This window comes from Pomacea canaliculata, linkage group LG1 (assembly GCF_003073045.1).
Source record: "Pomacea canaliculata isolate SZHN2017 linkage group LG1, ASM307304v1, whole genome shotgun sequence".
Taxonomy (NCBI): domain Eukaryota; kingdom Metazoa; phylum Mollusca; class Gastropoda; order Architaenioglossa; family Ampullariidae; genus Pomacea; species Pomacea canaliculata.
In genome coordinates this window covers 25,796,523-25,817,227 of record NC_037590.1, presented here as the reverse complement: position 1 = coordinate 25,817,227, position 20,705 = coordinate 25,796,523, and the positions used below count along the sequence as shown (strand labels likewise).

Sequence of the window (20,705 nt, the reverse complement as noted above, 5' to 3'; positions counted from 1 at the left end):
GTCACACCCTAATCAGCCAGCAGGAACTACCAAAGGCCTCATCTGTTGGAGATGTTATAGCACCGAGCAAACAAAAAGGAAAACATCCACTTGTGGAAAGGACTACTGCTTTACCAACAGTTTGCATATTCTATACTTACAGATCTCAATTTTAAGATTTGTTGTTGTAGTGTAGGCATCTTCTCTTTCATGTCTTCATATTCACTTTCAATACGCTGTAACCTACAAGCAATAAAAAAAACATTATCAGTGCTGCAACAGTCTTCAAAAATGTTCCAAGGTTCTCTCATGCTGAATGCAGTCATGATATCAGTGTATAAAATAAATATGGATTGGCTTGTGAAAACAGCAGTTAAAGCATGCCTAGCAAAGATCGTATGATGTTTAATGGTGCAAAGAGTGACTGTGAGTAGAGTCTCAAATATTTACAGTCTTTATTTACATTTTCATTACGGTTTATCGTCAGAGCAAAAATAGGTTGTATGTACACATGCAAATACAGAGTAGAAAGTGTGTGTGTGTGTGTGCGTTTTGTAATGGCTTATCGCGTAAGACATGCAGTCAAATGCCCAGGTTATTTCTTCCTGTGGGGAGGGGGAGTGAATGTGGTAGAGCCTGGTTTAGATGCCAGCTGTTAGAATGAACGAGTTTGAGTGATCTTAGTTTCTTTGTCTGAATGCAGGTTAATGACGTAAATAAAAATTGCAAAGTAAAAGAAAGATTTGTTAAGACAGTAAATATCACTGAGAACAAAGAGCAAGCTGAGCACTGCCAGCAGCTACTACTGTGACCACAACCAGCAGACCAACTGAGGACTAGCCTTGAAGAAGAAAAGGTTTGCTCTGAATTTGCCCTGCTGGAAAACGTAGTTACAGGTGACTAGCAAGCAGGAATAAAGATACCGACAATGTATGGCTAGATGTGGTAGGTTACTCACCAAGACGGATCCAATATTTTTTTTAAATTCCTGAGCGATTCTTTTTTTATATCCTATTACTTTGATCTTTCAATAAAGTTAGCTAATAATTCAGGTACATGCCACAAGTTTAGACTGTTTACCCAAGATCATCAGAGATTTTTTAAAAGAAAGATTGATATTATAAAAATGTTTTATGTCCAGCTTTATAACATATTAGTCATTTGTATAAAAAGATGTCTTAGTTCAACTTTATTTGAAAAATGAAAGGAAATACAGAGTTCAGAAATTCTTATCTTAATGTTTGTGGAGTATATTTATGTAAAGTGCTCTAAGAAAATCTTTGGAAAAAGCACTATATAAATACTTGTTATTATTATCCTTCATAAATAAAAGGTAAAAATAAGTGATTATTACAATTAATTTGATGGCTTCTGTTTAAATTTTCAAGATAGCATCATTTATTGTATAAACGAAAACACTGATTTCTTTATGCTTTTTCCATCAATGCCATCTCAAATACCTAATACCTGTCTCCACACCTGTTACAGATGTATTAAAACTGACAGTCCACAATGACAAGATGTAAGATTAAATGATGTATGTTTTGTGTATAGTGACAGACCAGAGATGATCTGAATAGGCAATGGAAATCATCTTTATTTAAAGTCTTGAGATCTGTTTTTTTCCTTGTGATAAAAGTTCAAGACAGTAATAAGTGATATGAAAGGTGTCTTTCAAGCATGGTGTTCCCACTCAATAAGATCTGTAACAAATTATTATCTATAAAGATAATAATATAGTAGATAATTTTTCAAAATTGGTTCCATTTACAAAAGTCTTGCATGATGTAATATTGTAATCACCTTTGAGTAACATATTCCATTTCTTCGCATTTTTCTCTATCATGTCGACTCTGAAATGCAAAATACCAAACTCCTTAGAATAAGTTTTATATCATCTCCTCTTCTTAAAAGCATGTTAAATTCAGGTATTACAACTCAAAAAAATGAGAAGTTATCCTTGATTTAATTTTATAAACATTTATTTCAATCCTCAATTTCCTTCTCCAAAATAAAAAAGGTTTTCTCCCTAATTACCAAAATATAGTCTTCTGTTTATTTTTGTTAAATGTGACCATATGTTAATAAAGGATTTTATTGAGAAAAAGATAAGTAAATAAAACAACTTCTGTAACTTAACCCTAAAACTGTTAACTTTTCCTAGCTCCTTTGCATATATATGGCCTATACGTTGTGCTTACAACTAAGCTGTATAATGCCTGTGTATAATATGCTATTACATTTTTATACAAATATAGTAGTATGGGATTGGATTGAGCCGGATGTGCGCGCGCGCACACACACACAGAGAGTTCCTGACAGCCCAGTGACCCTGTCACTGACGATTTGCCCAGAGACAGGAAGATGGGCAGGGGCTGCCTAGCAACAGAGGAAGGAGCCTGGGATACTTTGTACAAAATTCAGGGGTCAGAGGAATAAGAGAGTTGGGTGGCAGGCTACAGGATCAGTTAGAAGGAGAGTTCTGAGGTGGGAACAAGGAGATAGGAGTGTATGTTTCACCCTTGCCAGAATGATCGACTGACATAGGAATAAACCTCTGAACCCAACGACAGTATTGGGTTATTGTGAAGAGAAAGAGACTGTTCAACCACCCCCTTCATCTCCCATTGCACAAATATTAATGACATAAAATTGAAATCAACAGCTATATTAGCTCAAGTATTTCCAAACACTAATATGTTTAGCAGACCATGAAGGAAATGACTGAGAAGTTTGTGAAATTTCCCATCACAATCTTCCTTTTGATGTAAACATGGCATCAAGCAAAAGTACACATGCCAAGCACTATACAGAAATGGAAATTTTTGAGTTTATAGGGACACTTGATTCACCCAATGAAGCTTGAAAGGTTGTCATCGCCTGCAAATGACTTTCCTTAACTGGGGTAAACAAACCAGTTTTGTCAAAGCTCCAGTCATATCTGCCTGTCCAGTCGACCCCGTAATGAATACATTGTCTCAACACTGAAAGTCAAATCCATCAAAGCCCAAAAGATGAACAAGTCTCCAATGCCAGGAGTAGCTAATGATGTTACCAACAGAGCCACACATTTTTTTAAACAAGTTCAGCTACCATCTTACTAAACAAAGATTGACACTTAGCAATAGACGTTCAGAGAACAAATCACACAAATGCGTATAGCAATTTTCTTTTAAATCGTTCTTAAAATAAAAAAAGCCTTATCATTATTTTTTATCTAGAAGTTCATATTAAATTGCAGACATTCGGTTAAAATCTGAAAATTATTTCTTGAAAACAAGTTTTTAAAAAGCTTTTGTTGTCATTATTCTTTAGCTTGGAGATAGAGTTTGCAAATATATAGATGTTTGGTTTATATGAAACAACTGTCACTGCTTGGCATTCACTTAGCCTGGGCCTGTGTTGATAAGAGGTATGAGTGGTGTTTGGTGTTGGGATGATACAGTCTTAGTGGGACAGTATGGTTAGGGCAGCTCAATTTGACACAGGCAGGAGGTTGATATAGCTGAGGTGATATGTTTTTTGGTCAAAATCACCAGCCTGTTAATTTTCCTCTTTACCAGTGCAATGAAGTTAATTGCATTTCATTAACGACATTTTACTGAAGTTACATGTTCATAGAAATAAAATTCTGTTAACCGACTGTTTGTGCTTTATTGCGACATTCTGAAGAATTATGATAAAAAAAATAAATAGTGCATTTTAAAAGTCTGCCACAGTACATGGGTAATAGAGTTGTGGGGTTATGGTATATCAGCAGCAAACTTCTATAAATCATCAGTCAAATAAATGAAAAGTAAAATAAGCATAACAAAGCAAAAGCTGTTACATCTTCTCTCTCTCGCTCAATGCTTAACTCAGATTGAACCTATATGCATATATTTATTTTCACACATATCAGTCTTATGCTCTGCTTTATGGCTCAACACGTCTGTTCTCTATGCTGTCTTTGACTCCCTCTATTGGCTTCCCGCGACATATATCAGTCTTATGGTGTGCTCTACAGCTTGACATATCTGTTCTCTATGCTATCTTTCACTACTTCTTTATCGGCTTCCAGCCTTCTGTATCTTTCTGCCCAGACAGGGTCAAGGTCATCCATCTAGACTATTAATAGTCCCTGCGATATGGCATCTCTCCTTTTCTTTACACATTTTTGTTACTAACAAACTTCCTACTAACAGAAATTTCTACTTATATTATCTGCCTTAAATTGTTTCCATCTGCTGATTCTATAACAATGTAGCCTGCTATCAAACAAGAATTAGTCAAATAATGTCTTTACTAGTCTGAAGATTAAATTTCGCTGGGTCGTCTTCCCACTTTTTACTCATGAACCTAAGTGTAACATATTAATAACAAAAGAGTCTAGGAGCTATCTGGTATCTCCTCATGGACATGAAAATATTTACTACTTCTTATCCTTACGAATTAAATGTATATATTTATATCCATCAGAACACAATTCACCACAATTCTCTAATTACTTTAACACATAGTCATTCAGTGTTCATAGTCCCAAAAGGGAATTGTTTTTGACCTTCTAGTTTCCTAACCAGATATGTTTGTTAAGTCCTTTGTCTCGCCTGGTACCGCTCTGGCGTTTCTTATTCTACACTGCACTCTGTATTTTCCTCTTCTTCTTCACTTTCCTCTGTGGAATGAAATTTCTTTACGAACGAAGAGTTTCTTGTGTACATTGTTCCTTGTGGAGATTTCACAGTCATTTTACTTCTACTCTATTCAATAACAGTATACAGTTCTGGAAAGTAGGCTGCATCAAGTTTCTCACTCTGTATCTTTTTAGTAACACTTGATCTCCTAGAATTATGTCAGAATATCTGGCTTGTCTTTTCTTGTCTGCATGCAGTTTTAATAGTTCTTTCTTTTCTTTATCTTGATCAGTAACTTCCTGACCTGTGTAACTTCCTGATTTGTGAAGTCAATTGTGGAATTTTTGTAAAAATTTTCTACCAAACAATAGCTCAGCTGGACTACATCCTGTACATGGATGTATGCTCACACGATACACTGCAATGTATGTCACAAATTCATCTTGCCAATACTTTCCTTCAGCTTCAGCTATCCTCATTCCTTTACTAACTGATTTTGTCTCAGAGGGTTTGCTTGGCTCACTACTTGACAACCTTAGCATGTTTTGAAATATTTCTCAACCTCTTTCTCCATGTGTGGGTACCATACTTTTGTACTTAGATTTTGTTTTCTCCATACCAACCTAAATACCCTTCGTGTGCTAGTGTCAACATGCGATGTCTTAGCTTCCTCGGGATGACAATTCGAGAACCTCTCAGTATCAACCTGCCTTGAGCATATATTTCAAGGTTTATGGCAGCATATACCATGTCAACATTTTACCAATTTCCTGTCTCAATACACTGGAGTATTTCTTGTTGTTCCTCATCCTGTACAGCTTCTTTTTTGATTTCTGAAGTCATCAGGGTGTTTGGTTTTGTATTTGACATAACAAATCCAATGTGTTCTTCTGTCTCTGCAGAGAGTTTCTAAGAAGATTCAGATGATGTTTGAATCATTTGAAAATGAATCTGCTATAATGACCTATCCTGGGATATGAATCACTCTAAATGTATCTGCCTGTAATCTCAATACCCATTGTTCAATGCGGGCACTTGGTTTGGAACGTGGACCATAAATTGTTTGTAGTGGTTTATAGTCTGTTAACAGATCAAACTAAAGACCATATACATATGGATGGAATTTCTCACATGCCCATATAATAGCAAGCGCTTCTTTCTCTGTCTCAGAATATCGTTTCTCCACGTCTGTCAGACTTCGACTGGCATAACAGATAACTCTTGGACCTTTTGTTTGTAATTGTATGAGTATTCCAGCTATTCCTACTAGAGAAGAGTATGTGATAATTTGGGTTTTTGCTTTGGAATCATCATATCCTGATGTCTCTGTACTACTCAAAGCCTTTTTCAATGGTTAGAAAGTTTCCTTCTGCTCTTGGGCAAACACAAAATGTTGATGCTTCTTGGTAGCGGTTCTGAAAGGGTGGCATCATTTGGGATAAATCGAGAGCAATAATTCACCAGTCCTAAAAAGCTTTGCACTTCACTCACAGTTTCTGGTTCACAAACATTTACAATGGCCTCCACTTTGTCTTTTGCTGGATTTATGCAATCTGCCACTAATTTGTGTCCTAGGAATTCCAATTCTTTCATCCGGAATGAACATTTCTCTGTGTTCAAAGTCAGATATGCTTCCTGTAACCTCTGTAGTGTCAGTTTCAGACATTTTTCATGTGCTGCTCATGTCGGGGCATGTAGAATGATGTCATCAGAAAGGTTGGCTGTTCCTGGTACACCTTGTATCACCTGTTGTATTTCATGCTGATATATTTTTACAGCAGCTTTTATTCCAATCTCTTGTAGCGAAATAGTCCACAGTGTATCACAAACGTGGTAATATCTATGGAATCTGGATGTAACTCCAACTGATGATAACCCATCATCAGCTTAGAAACCATTTTGCTTCCTACCAAATCTTGTATGAGCTTGTGGACTGTCAGTATGGGGTGTCTTTCTCACAGTATTGCCTAATTCACTTGACACATGTCTACACACATTTTGATGTCGTTTGCTTTCAGTATGATAACAATTGGACGGATCCATTTTGTCGGTGTAAGAACCGGTTTGATTACGTCTTTTTCTAGCAACTCTTGAATTTTATTTTCCACTTTCATTCTGAGACCAAATGGTCTGTGATGCTTGTGTGGCTTGAGACGCTTCTAATCAGTTGACTCACTAGTTTCACGGTAGGATCAACTGTTAGCTTAACTCATCTGTTTTTCAGTTATCAAATCCCTTGAAGAATGATTCGAATTCACATACAATGTCTGTATGGTCTGTTTCACTGCTGGGATCACATGATACGTTCTGAATGTTGAGCCCCATTTTGATCACTCCTAATTCCGTTGCCATTTTTCTGCTTAATAGTGTATCACCATTGTCTCTGATGACTATGAATTCAGCTGTCACTTTTCTTTCTCCTGCCTGCACCTCAGTGTCTACACTCACTACTGTTTGCAGAGGAATATCTGATGTATGTGGATACACTTTCTTAGTGCATCGTTTCACTTCAAATCTAGCACCTTGCTTCTTCATTTTATTCCATGAACTTTCACTGACAATGTTTGTGTCACATCCCAACTTCAGTTTCTACTCCTCTTATCAATATTGGGATCGTCTTTTCTTTCCTTCGTTCATTCACTGCTTCAAATGTTGCAGCAATACTTAATAGTTCGCCGAGAGGGGGTACATCCCCTTTCTGTAGAAGCTTGCGTCTGAGTTGATTTGACACTTTTCCACAACCTGTTTGGTCTCATATCTGTAGTTTGTAATATTGAATATTTCATCCTTCACTGCTTAATGTCAATCGACTCACAAACTTCGCTATAGTTTCTCCTTTTTCTTGTATTAATTTCCGCAATTTGTGGCGCATAAAGGTTGCATTCGGACACACCGTGTAATGCTTGTTAAGAGCAGTCACAGCTTTCTCATACTCTTTTTCATTTCCCCTGTCAGGCAAAGTTTTGAACATGTTCCTTACTTGCCTTCCTGTATATAACAACAGTGCTCGTTGTTGTCTCCTGTTGGTATCCTCATCAGCAGAGATGAACAGTCCTGTACTGCCTGCATTAGCTTTGAATTCTTCCAGTCATGCTGTCCATTAAACACTTATTGTATTTATGTCCCCCGCAGGTTCGATTGGGAAGCAATCTGTGAAGCTTAGTCCTCTTCTTATGTTGCTTGTTTTCCTCATTGCCATTTTTATATCTTGTCTCTCTTGCTCAATTCAAATCGAACGTACATACATATATTTCTTTACACACACATGTATCAGTCATATGGTCTGCTCTACGGCTCAACACGTCTGTTCTCTATGCTGTCCAATCTCTGATTCCTTTATCGACTTCCCGCCTTCTGTCTCTTTCTACCTAAAAAGGGTGAAGGTCCTCTGTTTAGACTATTAATAGTCATTTCCCTGGGACACGACAAGGGCAAAGGTGATAAGAAATGCACTGTGACATTTTTTTTTTTAAAAGCTTATTTTAACATTTATGTTGTTGATTTTGAGAGAAAGTGCTTCCACCTCGCAGTGATTTCACACTGTGAGAGGTGGGGGTACAGATGTAGGGGTGGGGTCGCTGTCTTTTGCTGAGGCATGTATTGTCTATTTTGTTTGTGCTTTTTCTGTTGGTGATTGTGTTTAATGCCGTGCCAGCAACAAGGGCTATATCACGGCAACAAAAGGTAATCTTAGCTCAACAACAAAAGGTAATCTTAACAAGTTTAGAGAAAAAAAAAACCGCCCGAGTGATATTACCATAACATTCTTTTTAAAAAGTCAACGAAAGAAATAAACAATATGTAAGAAAGTGGGTCAAGTGTAAAAAAAAGTGATGAAGCCCCAAAAGGCCACCAACAAACCAAAAATCAAGGGAAAACAATTACGAGGAATGAGGTCTGAAAACAGCATGATACGCAGGGTTTCCAGGATGAGCTTTTAAACGACAGACATAGGATAGCATGAGTTTCAGACGACAGAGAGAAAGTGGATCTCACCAGCTTCTGTGTACAAACTTTGTACAGGAGTGGTGCGATATAGTCCCAATCTCTAAACTCTCCAACTAACTCTTGTCACTTGCCACCCTGACACTCTTATTGCTCTCACCACAACTTTTCTAGGAAGTACCAACGTCTCCTTCCCTGTTGCTAGGTGGCCACCATCCATCTCTCTCTGGAAAAGCCTTCAACCAGCAGGTCACACTGCAGTCAGGTATCTTTCACTACTACCCAGTGTATATGTGTTTTTTACTTGTGTGTGTGAGTGTGCATGCATGCATCAGACCCCAACCATTCTCATCCTACTATAATAGCAAATAAAGCAACAGAAACAACATCAAAAGGAAACGTTTCTTTAACAACAACAAAAAAAACCAAAACAAACTGAAGCCTTTGAAAAGGTCATTATTAAAACAAAGGTTTTGAAATAAATGCCTTAAATTATAAATGGTAGCGTTTTACCACCATTAAAAAGACATTAAACATTGCCACAGGGACTGAACATATATCAGAATATCCAGTTTGTGGCAGAATGACTAAAACTCAATTACATGGGAAATCATGCTGATTAAACAAGTTACTCACCATATATTCTTGGTGTTTATGTTTCTCTTCTTTGACACATTCTTCGCTTCTCATTTCCATGTCTTTCAGCTGTTCTTCAAGGTTAATAACCCTAAAATCATTTTTAAGCTGTAAATTTTATGTAACTATATTTCAGATTTTCCTCACACATCATTCTGGAAAACATTAACAGAGAAAAAATACCCATTAGGCCTGTGTCAATTAATAAAAACAGAATAAACCTTATGGGATGCAATGAATAAATGATATTCCTTGCTGCTTTAGAAACTCTGGCTATACAGCAGCAAGAATAAAATGCTGGCATTCAAAGCAAACAGAATGGGGCCTGGGGTTTGAGTGAGTGGGGGCATGAAATGAGGGAAGGTTAATAAAAAAAAAAGGGCTTTATATTGCAAAAAAAGAAAAACAAAACCAATGATCTTGTAGTCCTTGATGACTCAAATATTAATATGATTACTCTACAGACTGCAATGTCAAACTTCTACAGTCAATTATAAAAAAATTTAATTCGACTTGGGTAACTCACACACCTACAGCATAAACAATCATGTTTGCTTTTTGATTGATTGCTTTATGCCAGAACATAGGCTAGATCGGTGAGCAATGGTCACATTTGCGACACAAATAAGTAATCAAACCATGACTATAATTTACAAAAAACCAGTAAAATAAAAAAAAAATTTATATAAAAAAAATAGAGAGCAAGTTGGCTAGTTCTTTTTTATGCTATTCAAAAACATAATAAGATGATTCATTTGTTGTGTTTTATGCTGTGCCATCAACCAAGGCTGTATCACAGCGACATAAAGTAAGCTTATTTGAAAAAGCTTAGGGGCAAGTTCCCCAAATGATATAACCACAAAAACTTAAGCAATAAAAGCCAACACAAGAAGAAAGAATAATGTAAAAATGTGAGTAAAGTGTAAACAAAATAAATAAAAACCCCCAAACTATTAGAACATAAAAGACTTATATCTTATGACAGAGCCCTAGACTTCCTAAAAATGTAAAAACGGCTGCCGATGAGACGGACTTAAACAAGGAACACAGAGAATCTGTTGTAAAAAAACTACTAACGGATTCTCTGGAGTTCAGGACAAGCAATTAAAACATATACCACACTAAAATTTCCTGGACACCATGGACAAATAGGTGGTGATTCACCTTGTAAAAGATCCAATTGCGTGTCAAAGACATGTCCTTAATGTAGTCTTGTCAGAACTACCTTCTCCTGATGCACAGGACGGCACCAAGGTCGTCAAGACAGGAAAGGTGGCTTATTTTAGCCCAGAGCGTCACCCTATTAGATAGATTTACACTTATGATAACAGCGAGTGTAATTTTCCAGGAGATTGACATGCAGCCTTGGCAGCCTAGTCTGCTTGAACATTACCTGGGATACAAGTATGGACAGCAGCCCAGATGAAAACAATATCCTTGTAGCGATTAATGAGTGCCACATGAATTTTATGAAGGTGGACCACAAGAGGGTGGTCAAAATCTTTGGGAAGAAGAGCTTGAAGGGCAGAAAGGGAGTCTGAAATAATAATAATAAAAAAAAAGTGTACTCCGAAGAATGGTGTCCCCTTTTTTTAAAGGCTATAAGATCAAGACGAATCTCTCGAACAGGAAGGGTCCAAGGAGAAGCTGGTAGTAGAGAAAGAGGCTCTACCTGTTGAATATCTACTCTGGTCGCTTGTAGATGAGGAGCAACACGGTGTGATAATGGCTTTCGTTCCTTGGTGCAAATGGCATACAGAGCAGCACACTGAGGTCCAAAGACAGCATGATACGCAGGGTTTCCAGGATGAGCTTTTAAATGACAGACATAGGATAGCATGAGTTTCAGATGGCGGAGAGAAAGTGGGGGCTCACCAGCTTCTGTGAACAAATTTTGTACAAGAGTTGTGCAGAAGGCACCCAAACAGATGCGGAGCCCTTGATGGTGAATAGGATTGAGAATTTTGAGGTAGGACTCACGAGCAGAGCCATAGATGATGGATCCATAGTCTAGCTTGGAGCGGCATGGTAGGGATCAGCCTTGAATGCAGAGAGCAAAGTTATCGACATATAACAAGGCCTCCAAACCTGGACAGACAGATTTCAAGATTGAATTTATTTTAATGTTGAAAAGAGATGGTGAAAGAATGTAGCCCTGAGGGATGCCCATTTTCTATTCCTGAGGATCAGACAGGAAAGACTCTACTGAAACCTGAAAGAGGTGGTGCAAAAGAAAATTCTTGATGAAGAGTTGCATACGACCCCGGAAGCCAAGGAATTGAAGGTACAACAGAATTCCTTGCTTCCAGGTAGTGTTGTACATCTTCTCCAAATGAAAAAAAACACCCCTAAAACATGTTTTTTTTTTCCGGCAAACACATCCTTGATAAAAGTTTCAAAACAGACCAGATGGTCTAGTGTGCTGTGGCATTTTCTGAAGCCACACTGCAGTTTGATGATGATGTCTATTTGTAATGCGCAGGTATCCACTCAGAAGAATGCTCATTGTGCAGTTTGGAGAGAAGACCTTGAGACTCAAGATGCCAGGTGAGCCAGGCATTCACCATGCGTTCGAGAGTTTTTGTACAGACAACTAGTAAGAGCAATAGGGCGGTGAGAGTTGGGATGAGAGGGATCCTTGCCAGGTTTTGGGATGGGCACCACAACTGCCTCTCTCAAAGAGGGAGGAAACCAGCTGAACACCCAAATATAGTTAAAGATGTCTAGAAGGAGAAGGATAAGACCTGTAGAAGATGAGCCCACATGGTGAAGAAAGATTCATATTTATAATTGAAGTGATTCTTAGCTAATAAAGCAATAAAACCACCAAATCAACAACACAAACCAGCAGGTCAAGGACTCTCAACATGAGGTCGACTTGATGCAGCTCGCTAGCATTTTAGCTTCTTACTGCTTTTTTCTCAGATCAACTGCTCATTGAGCTTAGTTCATAGCATTGTTAGGGTTCACTTCTATGATGGTGTACATGTGAACATCATGCAGTGTGCTTGTTTGTGCTGCTTTTATATATTTTCCTGGACTTCAGGTGCAGCTGGCTAAGATGGCACACCTTCATTATATGGTACATTTGTGAGTACCTTCTCGCACTTTCTGTCTTCGGCTACACCCCACCTTGACATTTCCAACTGATATCCTACCTCAAGACTTGGCTGTTCAAAGAAGATGCGAAAGAGAGGAAGGAGAGGAAGGAGGGAAGGAGTACAGCACCGGCTGAGGAAATTCTATCTTAATGACAGGTGTAAATCTCCACCTCTACCTTCTGTTCTGCTTTCTAATGCTCAGTCGTTCTGGAACAAAGTTGATGAGCCAGATGAGAATCTTTAAGTCAAATGCGATCAGCACCCTCCTTTATGGATCAGAATCATAGAAGATGACCAAAACTATCAGTAACAGGCTTGATGTCTTCCAAAACAGATGCCTCAGGTGCATACTTAACATCTTTTGGCTAAATACCATCACTGATGAAGAACTCCACTGAAGAACTGAAACCGAGTCCATCACCACGCAGGTTCAACGAAGGCGTTGGCGATGGATTGGACATGTTCTCTGCAAGCAGACCTCTCCAGAGCCGCCTTACGATGGACTCCAGACGGCCGAAGAAAACAAGGCCGCCCAAAGGAAACTTGGAGAAGAACAGTGGAAAGGGAGAGGAAAGGAAAGGGCTGGACATGGGGTCACTTGGAGCGGGTTTCAGCCAATCGACATTGGTGGCAGACTCTGGTTGAGGCTTTATGTGCAACCTGATGCATGAAGAGGATTAGATAGATATTGTCCTTGCCTTCACTGAGACTTGGCTGAAGGAGGCCGATAGGGACAATGAATTATATGACTGGGTTTGGCCACCCCATTCATAAGGACAAATGTCCATCTCTCTCAAATCCACCAGTGGAGGCACGTGTTTTTAAATAAATGAACGGTACTGCAACACCGTTATGGTCAGGGAACGACTGTGAACCACTGATCTTGAACTGCTGTCCATTTTCCTCCATCCTTACAGTCTCTCCCAGGAATTTTCTTAGCTGTGTTACACCCATGCGCCAATGCAAAGACTGCCACTCACATAATCGCTCCTGTGATACACAAATTAGACGCCATCGGTCTGGACGCTCCCAAAATTATCCTCAGGGACTTTAATCATTGCCGGCTTACTGGGATACTCAAAAGTGATGAGCAATACGTATCCTGCTCCACCACACGGAGGAACTCTATTCTTGACCTATGTTACGGTACTGTCCCTGGTGCTTACAAAGCTCTATCTTTACCATCCTTTGGCACACAAGCATTCTCCTGGCGCCGGTGTATAAAACAGTCTGTTGGCAATTTACACCAGTGGTGAAGACGGTTAAATGCTGGGCAGAAGAGAGCATCACCTGCCTGCAAGGGTGCTTCGACTGCACAGAGGGGCAGGTTTTTTATAATTCCAGTGACAATCTACATGACTTTGCTGATGTTGTATCTTCGTACATCACTTTCTATGTTGACACATTTATACCCTCCAAGGAAAATGCCATCTTTCCTAATAATAAACCCTGGGTAATGAAGGAACTAAATTCTGTATTGAAGAATAAAAAATGTTTTATACCGGAACTGCACACAACAAAAAAATAGCGAACAGGGAGGTGCATGATGCCATGAGTGAGGCAAAGAAAAGATACAAAGATAAAGTCGAGTTAGCAGTTCAGTAGTGGTGACCTCAGGGCAGCTTGGCATGGTATTAAGAACATATCTCCTAACAATCACAAGGAAAATGCTCTTAAAAAAAAAAATCAGTGGCACTTGCAGGCATTGATGAGTGTGATCTTCCTAAAGTGCTTGATTCTTTTTATGCTCGCTTTGAGAAGCATGACTTCTTTCACAAGGTTTCCACATTAAAATAGTCTCTGATCCCTTTTGCATGGGTTAGTGATTGCCCAGTCCTGTGTCAAAGATCTCTTGAGATAAGTTAATGTTAATAAGGCTACGTGTCCAGACAGGATCTGTGGATGCACCCTTCACTATTGTGCCAATCAACTTAGTGGAGTTTTACAACATCTCTCTGTAGTCTCTGGTCACATTCTTGATATTTAGAAACTTTCACACATTGTGTCTGTCCCTAAAATTACTAGGCCCAGTTAATCCAATGACTTCAGACCAGTCGCTCTTACTTCAATCATCATGAAATTACTAAACTCATTGAAGATGTCTAAGCTAGAGGCAGTTTGACCAGTGGTATGCATGATTTTTACCTTTTCCAAAAAAATATAACAAAAAATAACTAAAGGAGGTAGAAGAATAATTAAAACTGATAACAATAGATCAAATTGTGTAGAAAAGGAACTATCTATCTGAAACTTGCTTGAAAACTCACTTTTATTGTAATTCATACAGATTCGGGTATATGAAGTGAAGTTTTTCAAGCACGTGTTTACACAGGTTATGCCAGGAACCAGAATGTGATGTTTGAAAACCAAGAAGAAATGCACACACATTGTTCTTGCCCATAGAAATTCACAAATGATACCAGAATTCTAAAAATCCAAGGAACAAGTCACACACTTCTCGTATATCGTCTCATCATTTTTCTAGTGGAAAAGAACGGGTACTCTGGGAAATTAATGATATGCTCGTTCAAACAGACATCCCTCCCTTACGGAAGTAACTGTTCAGAAATGCCCAAGCTATCGTAATAAAATTTTTTTTTACTAAATAAAGTGCTGTAAACGTCTAAAAAAAAAATTTAAAAAACGGAACAGTTAAATCTATCCGTTACACACCAGGTGTTTGTGCGCAGGAACGGTTAACATTAACTGCTACATCTAAGAAGATTTAAGAAAATTGTAAGTAGTGAGGTTATGACTGCTGTTCATCCACATCTTGACCCACTACAGTTTGCCTACAGAGCTGGAAGAGGTGTCAATGATGCTAAACTGTTTATACTAAATACTCTGTACAAACATCTGGAGAAACCCAAAGTTCATGCCGGGCTTCTCTTTGCTGATTTTTCTTCTGCTTTTAACACTGTGTAACCTCACTTGTTGGTAGAGAGTCTACTTTCAGATTTTCATCTATCCCACCAACTCTTTGGATCCTAGACTTTTTAACAAACAGGTAGCAGAGAGTTTCTGTTAATGGTCTTCTCTCAAATCCTGTTGTTACTTGTGAAGGTTCCCCTCAATGCTGCTGTCTTCACTACTGTTCATACTGTATACTAACAGTTGTAAAAGCACTACGGATAGTAGCTTTCTTGTAAAATTTGATGACACTGCCTTGCCGTCTCTTTTGTATAATAGTGAACATGATCATAGTGGCGCTCTTCCTGACTTTATACCCTGGTGCGATGAACACTTCCTTGTCTTGAATGCCTCAAAGACTAAGGAAATAATTTGTGACTTTCGGACGAATAGGCCTAAGGCAGTCATCAGCATTATCCATGATGATGCCATCGAGGTAGTCGACTCTTACAAATATCTAGGTACTATCTTTGATAACAAGCTTAAATGGGACATCAACACTGACATGTTCCTCCATAAGAGCCAACAACATCTGCACCTCCTATAGAAACTCATGTCTTCATCATTCTCATTGAAAGTCTCATCACTTTTTCTTTCATCTCTTGGTTCCATCTTTCCTTAGGGAACAGGAACAGTCTTGTCTCCCTTGTCAATATCTTTTCCAAGATCACCAGAACCAGAGAAAGGACTTTGGTGTGTTAAAAGATCTGCTCTGGCCTACAAAAAGGCTGTTATTAAAACAGGCTGTGAATTAAACTAAAATCTGATGATAAAGTCTTACTGTCTTCAAAAATGACAAAATAGCTAATGGCAGATTGGACATAAGCAAGGAAAGCAATGAATTCCCTGATAAAAGCTGCTGGTGGACACACTCTAGATACTGGGACAAGTTATTAAAACACACACAACAGTACAGTGTCCCCAACACCACAGTTGGTTGGTTGAATTTGAAGTGCTAGCAAGGATATATCAAGGTGAGAGAGTTATACTACATTAAAAAGGTGAAAAACAAGATTCCCAGAATTCCCAAGAACACCACTAACAATAGAAACCAACAAGAAGGAAAAAGGACAATATAAAAGAGTAAGAAATGTGTTAAAATACGTGTTTTGTGGCTTAAAAGCTCACTATTAAACCAAAGGCTGTAAATAAAACTAAAACTTAAATTCAATGGTAAAGACCTATCATCTTTAAAAATGGAAAAAAAAAATGGCTGTTAGTGGAGTAGACAAACAAGGACAAAGAGCCAAAAATTGTTGGTGGACACTAAATGCTGGTACAGGTAATTAAAACATGTACAACAATCCATGCCAGTCATTCAACTGCTTTGTTCTTATGTTGATCTTCATTTATGCTAAGCTAACCCTGATCATACTGATCAAACAATAATAAAAATCTTTTGACTTTGCTATGTTTTCAAGCACCCCTAAGATGGTTTTTTTTCTGACAACTCTCAGAACTAATAGTTCTAGGAAGCAATTTACAAGTTTTCATTTTCACATGATGATCTTGTCTCACTAAGAATAATCTTAAGAAAAAACACAACAGAATACATACTTCTGAATTAGCAAGCTGTTCTCTTCTCTGAGCCGTGACTGTTTGGTAGTTGTCTCATTCTGAGTGTCCATCAGATGAAGAAGCTGGCTCTCGAGATACTTTACCTGTTTGCCCAACAAAATTAAAAAACAAAAAAAAAACACATTGTTTCTGATTATTCATTGAAATTGAAACAAAAATTATAAGTCAAAATGAAACTTCCTGTTTCTGTTCAACAAATTTGTTTATAGTCTATGTTCATGACCAATTGTCAGCCTGTCAATTTGATCATCGGTTATATATCAGGGAGATGAGTGGAGTGGGAAAAGTGAATCACTAGATTCACTGTGGACCGTCAGATTTATCAGGCAGCCAGGAATCGTGTTGCAGACATTATTCAGGATGCAGTCAATGTTCTTTTCTGAAAAAAAATCCTGCCTGCACAACTGCTAAACAGTTATTTAATGCTAGCAACAGTTTGCTCAGAAAAAACTACTAGTAATCCACTCCCATCAGTGTTTCCTGCACAAGAACTCCCACAGAAATTTGCTGAGTTCTTCACCAATCAGATTAACTTAATGTCAGAAGCTCAATTCTGCTGTCGTTCCATCTTCATCTGCGTCAGATACAGTTTACAATGGTCATAACTTGTGTGGTTTTGAGCCAGTCCGTGAACAGCTTGTTAATGATGCTTGTCTGGGTGGTTGGCTGGAAAAAGGATCCCATTATGTCACAGTCCTTATCGAACAGTCGATCGAATGGCAGTCGCCACTATACATAACTTTTGTGGATTTTGAGAAGGCCTTTGACTTCGTAGACAGGGAAGCCATCTGGAAACTAATGCAGAACTACGAATTTCCACCAAAGTTCATTGCCATCATCCAACAGCTGTATGAGGACTCGACATGCGAGGTGATCCACAACGGAAAGCTGACTGACCCTTCGCAGCGAGGACTGGAGTGAGGCAAGTTTGTATGCTCTCACCGACAATCTTCCATAGACTGGATCATGAGGAGAACAATCTCTAACAGAAACATGGGCATTCAGTGGACCTTCGCCAGACAACCTGAGGATCTCGACTTTGCAGATGACATCAGCCTGTTGTCCCACAAGCAACAGCACGCACAGACAAAGCTCACTCAACTCGCAGAAGATGCAGCAATAACTGCCCTGACCATCAACATCAAGAAGATGAAGGTAATGAGGGTCAACAACAAGCAAGAAGCCCCACTACAACAACATGGGGAATGTATTACAGAGTCTGACCATATCACCTACCTTGGCAGCATAGTCAGGAAAGATGGAAGTACAGAAGAAGATGTAAGAAGCCGAATAAAGAAAGCCAGGCTTTCATTCCATACCCTACGACCTATCTGGAACTCCAAGGCATTATCTTTACACACCAAGATCTGCATCTTTAATACAAATGTACAGGCAGTCCTTCTGTATGGATCTGAGACATGGCGAGTGACAAATGCCATCATTAACAAGATACAAACATTCGTCAACAGATGTCTGCACCACATCCTCAACATCAGATGGCCCGAGAAGATCTCCAATACATATCTGTGGGAGAGAACCAACCAAAAACCTGCCAGCCAAGACATCAGGAAGCAGAAGTGGGGTTGGATGGGTCACACCTTACGAAAGCCAGCCGACAATTTAACAAGACAAGCTCTGGGCTGGAACCCACAGGGGAGGGTTGGGAGACCCAGACAGATGTGGAGGAGATCAGTCCACAGAGAAGCGGAGACAGCTAGCATGACATGGTCCCAACTCGAAAGGGACGCCCGAAACCAGGTCCGATGGCGGGATGTGGTTGAGACCCTATGCTCCACTGGGGGCGAATAGGAAGAAGTAGAATGTCACAGTCCACCACCAGATGGTGCAACTTACCTTGTAGTAGTGTGGTGGCTTGCATGCCTTGTTGATCCACAGAGCTATGTTGGCGGGAGCCTTGTGCTCATGGCAGGTCTAACCAAGCCAAACTGGTCTGTCAGGGGAGAGGCCAGACTAAAATGTTGCAACCTGGCCCTCCAGGTTGGGGGTTTTGCTTTGGGCTAACCACCCACTCATGTAAAAACAAAAACTGTTACAGAAACTGCAACAATACCACAACAAGGGCCTGCTTGGGAAGATTCCTCTCTAGAAGAGCTTATGGCGCATGCTGGTGAAAGCCTTAGGGAGGCCAGCTTGCCGACTCATCTTTTGATCAAGACAAGAACCAGGATAGGGACCTGAAACATCAGAACCCTCTAAGAAAGTGGCAAGTCAGCTCAAGTGGCAAGAGAAATGAAAAAACACAACATCAGGGTTCTCAGGTTATGCGAAATCAGATGGAATGGAAGTCGCTACACCAGACTTACATCAGGAGAAACCCTTATTTACTCTGGCCACAAAGACCTGGACCACGATCATACCCAGGAAGTACCACTGCTGATGTCAACAGAGGCAACAAAGGTACTAATGGCCTGGATACCAGTCTCGCCACAGCTTATGTCAGCAAGATTCAACGCTAAAGGAAGATCATCATCCTCCAATGCTATGCACCAACAAATGCAGCAGATGAAGAGGAAAAAGAAGACTTCTACAGATCCCTGCAGTCTCTGCTTGATCGCACACCAAGAAGAGATCTGAAGATCATTATGGGAGACCTAAATGCCAAAGTGGGACATGATAACACCAACAGGGAACTCATCATGAACCCATGAACTGACAGAGGAAGCAGAGATAGCAGCTATACAGGGAAACATGAAGCGACTACGAAATAAAACGAACTCTGTCAGGCAGGAACATTAATCAAAACAAGCCAGTGAAAGACAAAGAAAGCAAGACCATAACTAATGATGCAGGATAAAGAGACCGCTGGATGGAATACTTCGAACAGATCCTGAATCGACCTTGTCCATCATCTTTACCTGACACACCACCAGCAACTGAACAACTTCACATTAACACCAGCCCTCCCACTAAGAAATCATCAAAGCTATCAAAAGTATGAAAAGTTGCAAACCAGCAGGCTAGGTGGCATATCCCCAGAAGTGTTAAAGGCAGACCCAGAAACAACAGCAACAATTTTATAACCCCTTCTACACAAGATCTGGGAACAAGAGCTAGCACCAAAAGACTGGAAACTAGGCTACCTGGTCAAGTTACCGAAGAAAGGAGACTTCTCTCTGTGCAACAACTGGTGGGGGGGTCATGCTGCTGTCCATCCCCAGTAAATTCCTATCAAGGATAATTCTAAAGAGACTGAAGAAGGCACTGGACAAGAGACAGAACAAACAGGGCTTCGCCAGGATAGGTCATGCATTGACTACATTGCCACCCTCCGTATCATCATTGTGCAGACTATTGAATGCCAGTCCTCCCTCTATTTAACACTTTTGTGGACTTACAGAAGGCATCGACAGTGTAGACCGGGACATCATCTGGAGGCTGATGATCCACTTGGTATTCCACCTAAGCTTGTAAACATTATCCAGGGGTGGTACGAAGACTCATCCTGCCAAGTTATCCACAACAGCAAACGCACTGAACCTTTCATAATGAAGACCAGCATAAGACATGGTTGTATATTACTACCAACAATCTTCCTGATGGTCATAGACTGGATTATGTGCAAGACAACTCAAGATGGCAACACTGGTATCCAGTGGACATTCACCAAACAGCTAGAGGACCTAGACTTTGCAGATTACATTAGTCTCCTATCTGATCGGCAACAACATGCACAAACCAAACTGAGTAAGCTAGCAGAGGATGTGGAGAATACTAGCTTAAAAGTCAACAGAAACGAAGACCAAAGTGATGAGAATCTACAACAAGCAGGAACTCCCAATCGAACTTCAAAGACAGAACATCTTGAAAACAGACTGCTTCACGTATCTAGGGAGCATTGTCAACAAGGATGGTGGAGCAGAAGATGACATCAAAAGCTGCATCAAGAAGGACAGGCATGCTTTCAACAGTCTATGCTCCATCT

The 20,705-nt window shown here is 39.5% G+C and overlaps 1 protein-coding gene across 3 annotated transcripts in view; it reads right to left on the bottom strand.

Annotated features, from left to right (window-relative positions):
• The window catches only part of LOC112559722 (rab11 family-interacting protein 3-like), a 63,549-nt gene that overhangs the window by 22,833 nt on the left and 20,011 nt on the right, over positions 1-20,705 (bottom strand). For all 3 annotated transcript variants that reach the window (XM_025231078.1, XM_025231087.1, XM_025231096.1), the window contains 4 exons: positions 16,742-16,845; positions 9,174-9,264; positions 1,783-1,832; positions 141-222 (listed from right to left, as the gene is read on the bottom strand). In XM_025231078.1, the coding sequence (XP_025086863.1) occupies positions 141-222; positions 1,783-1,832; positions 9,174-9,264; positions 16,742-16,845 (327 nt within the window). The remainder of the gene's footprint in view (positions 1-140; positions 223-1,782; positions 1,833-9,173; positions 9,265-16,741; positions 16,846-20,705) is intronic.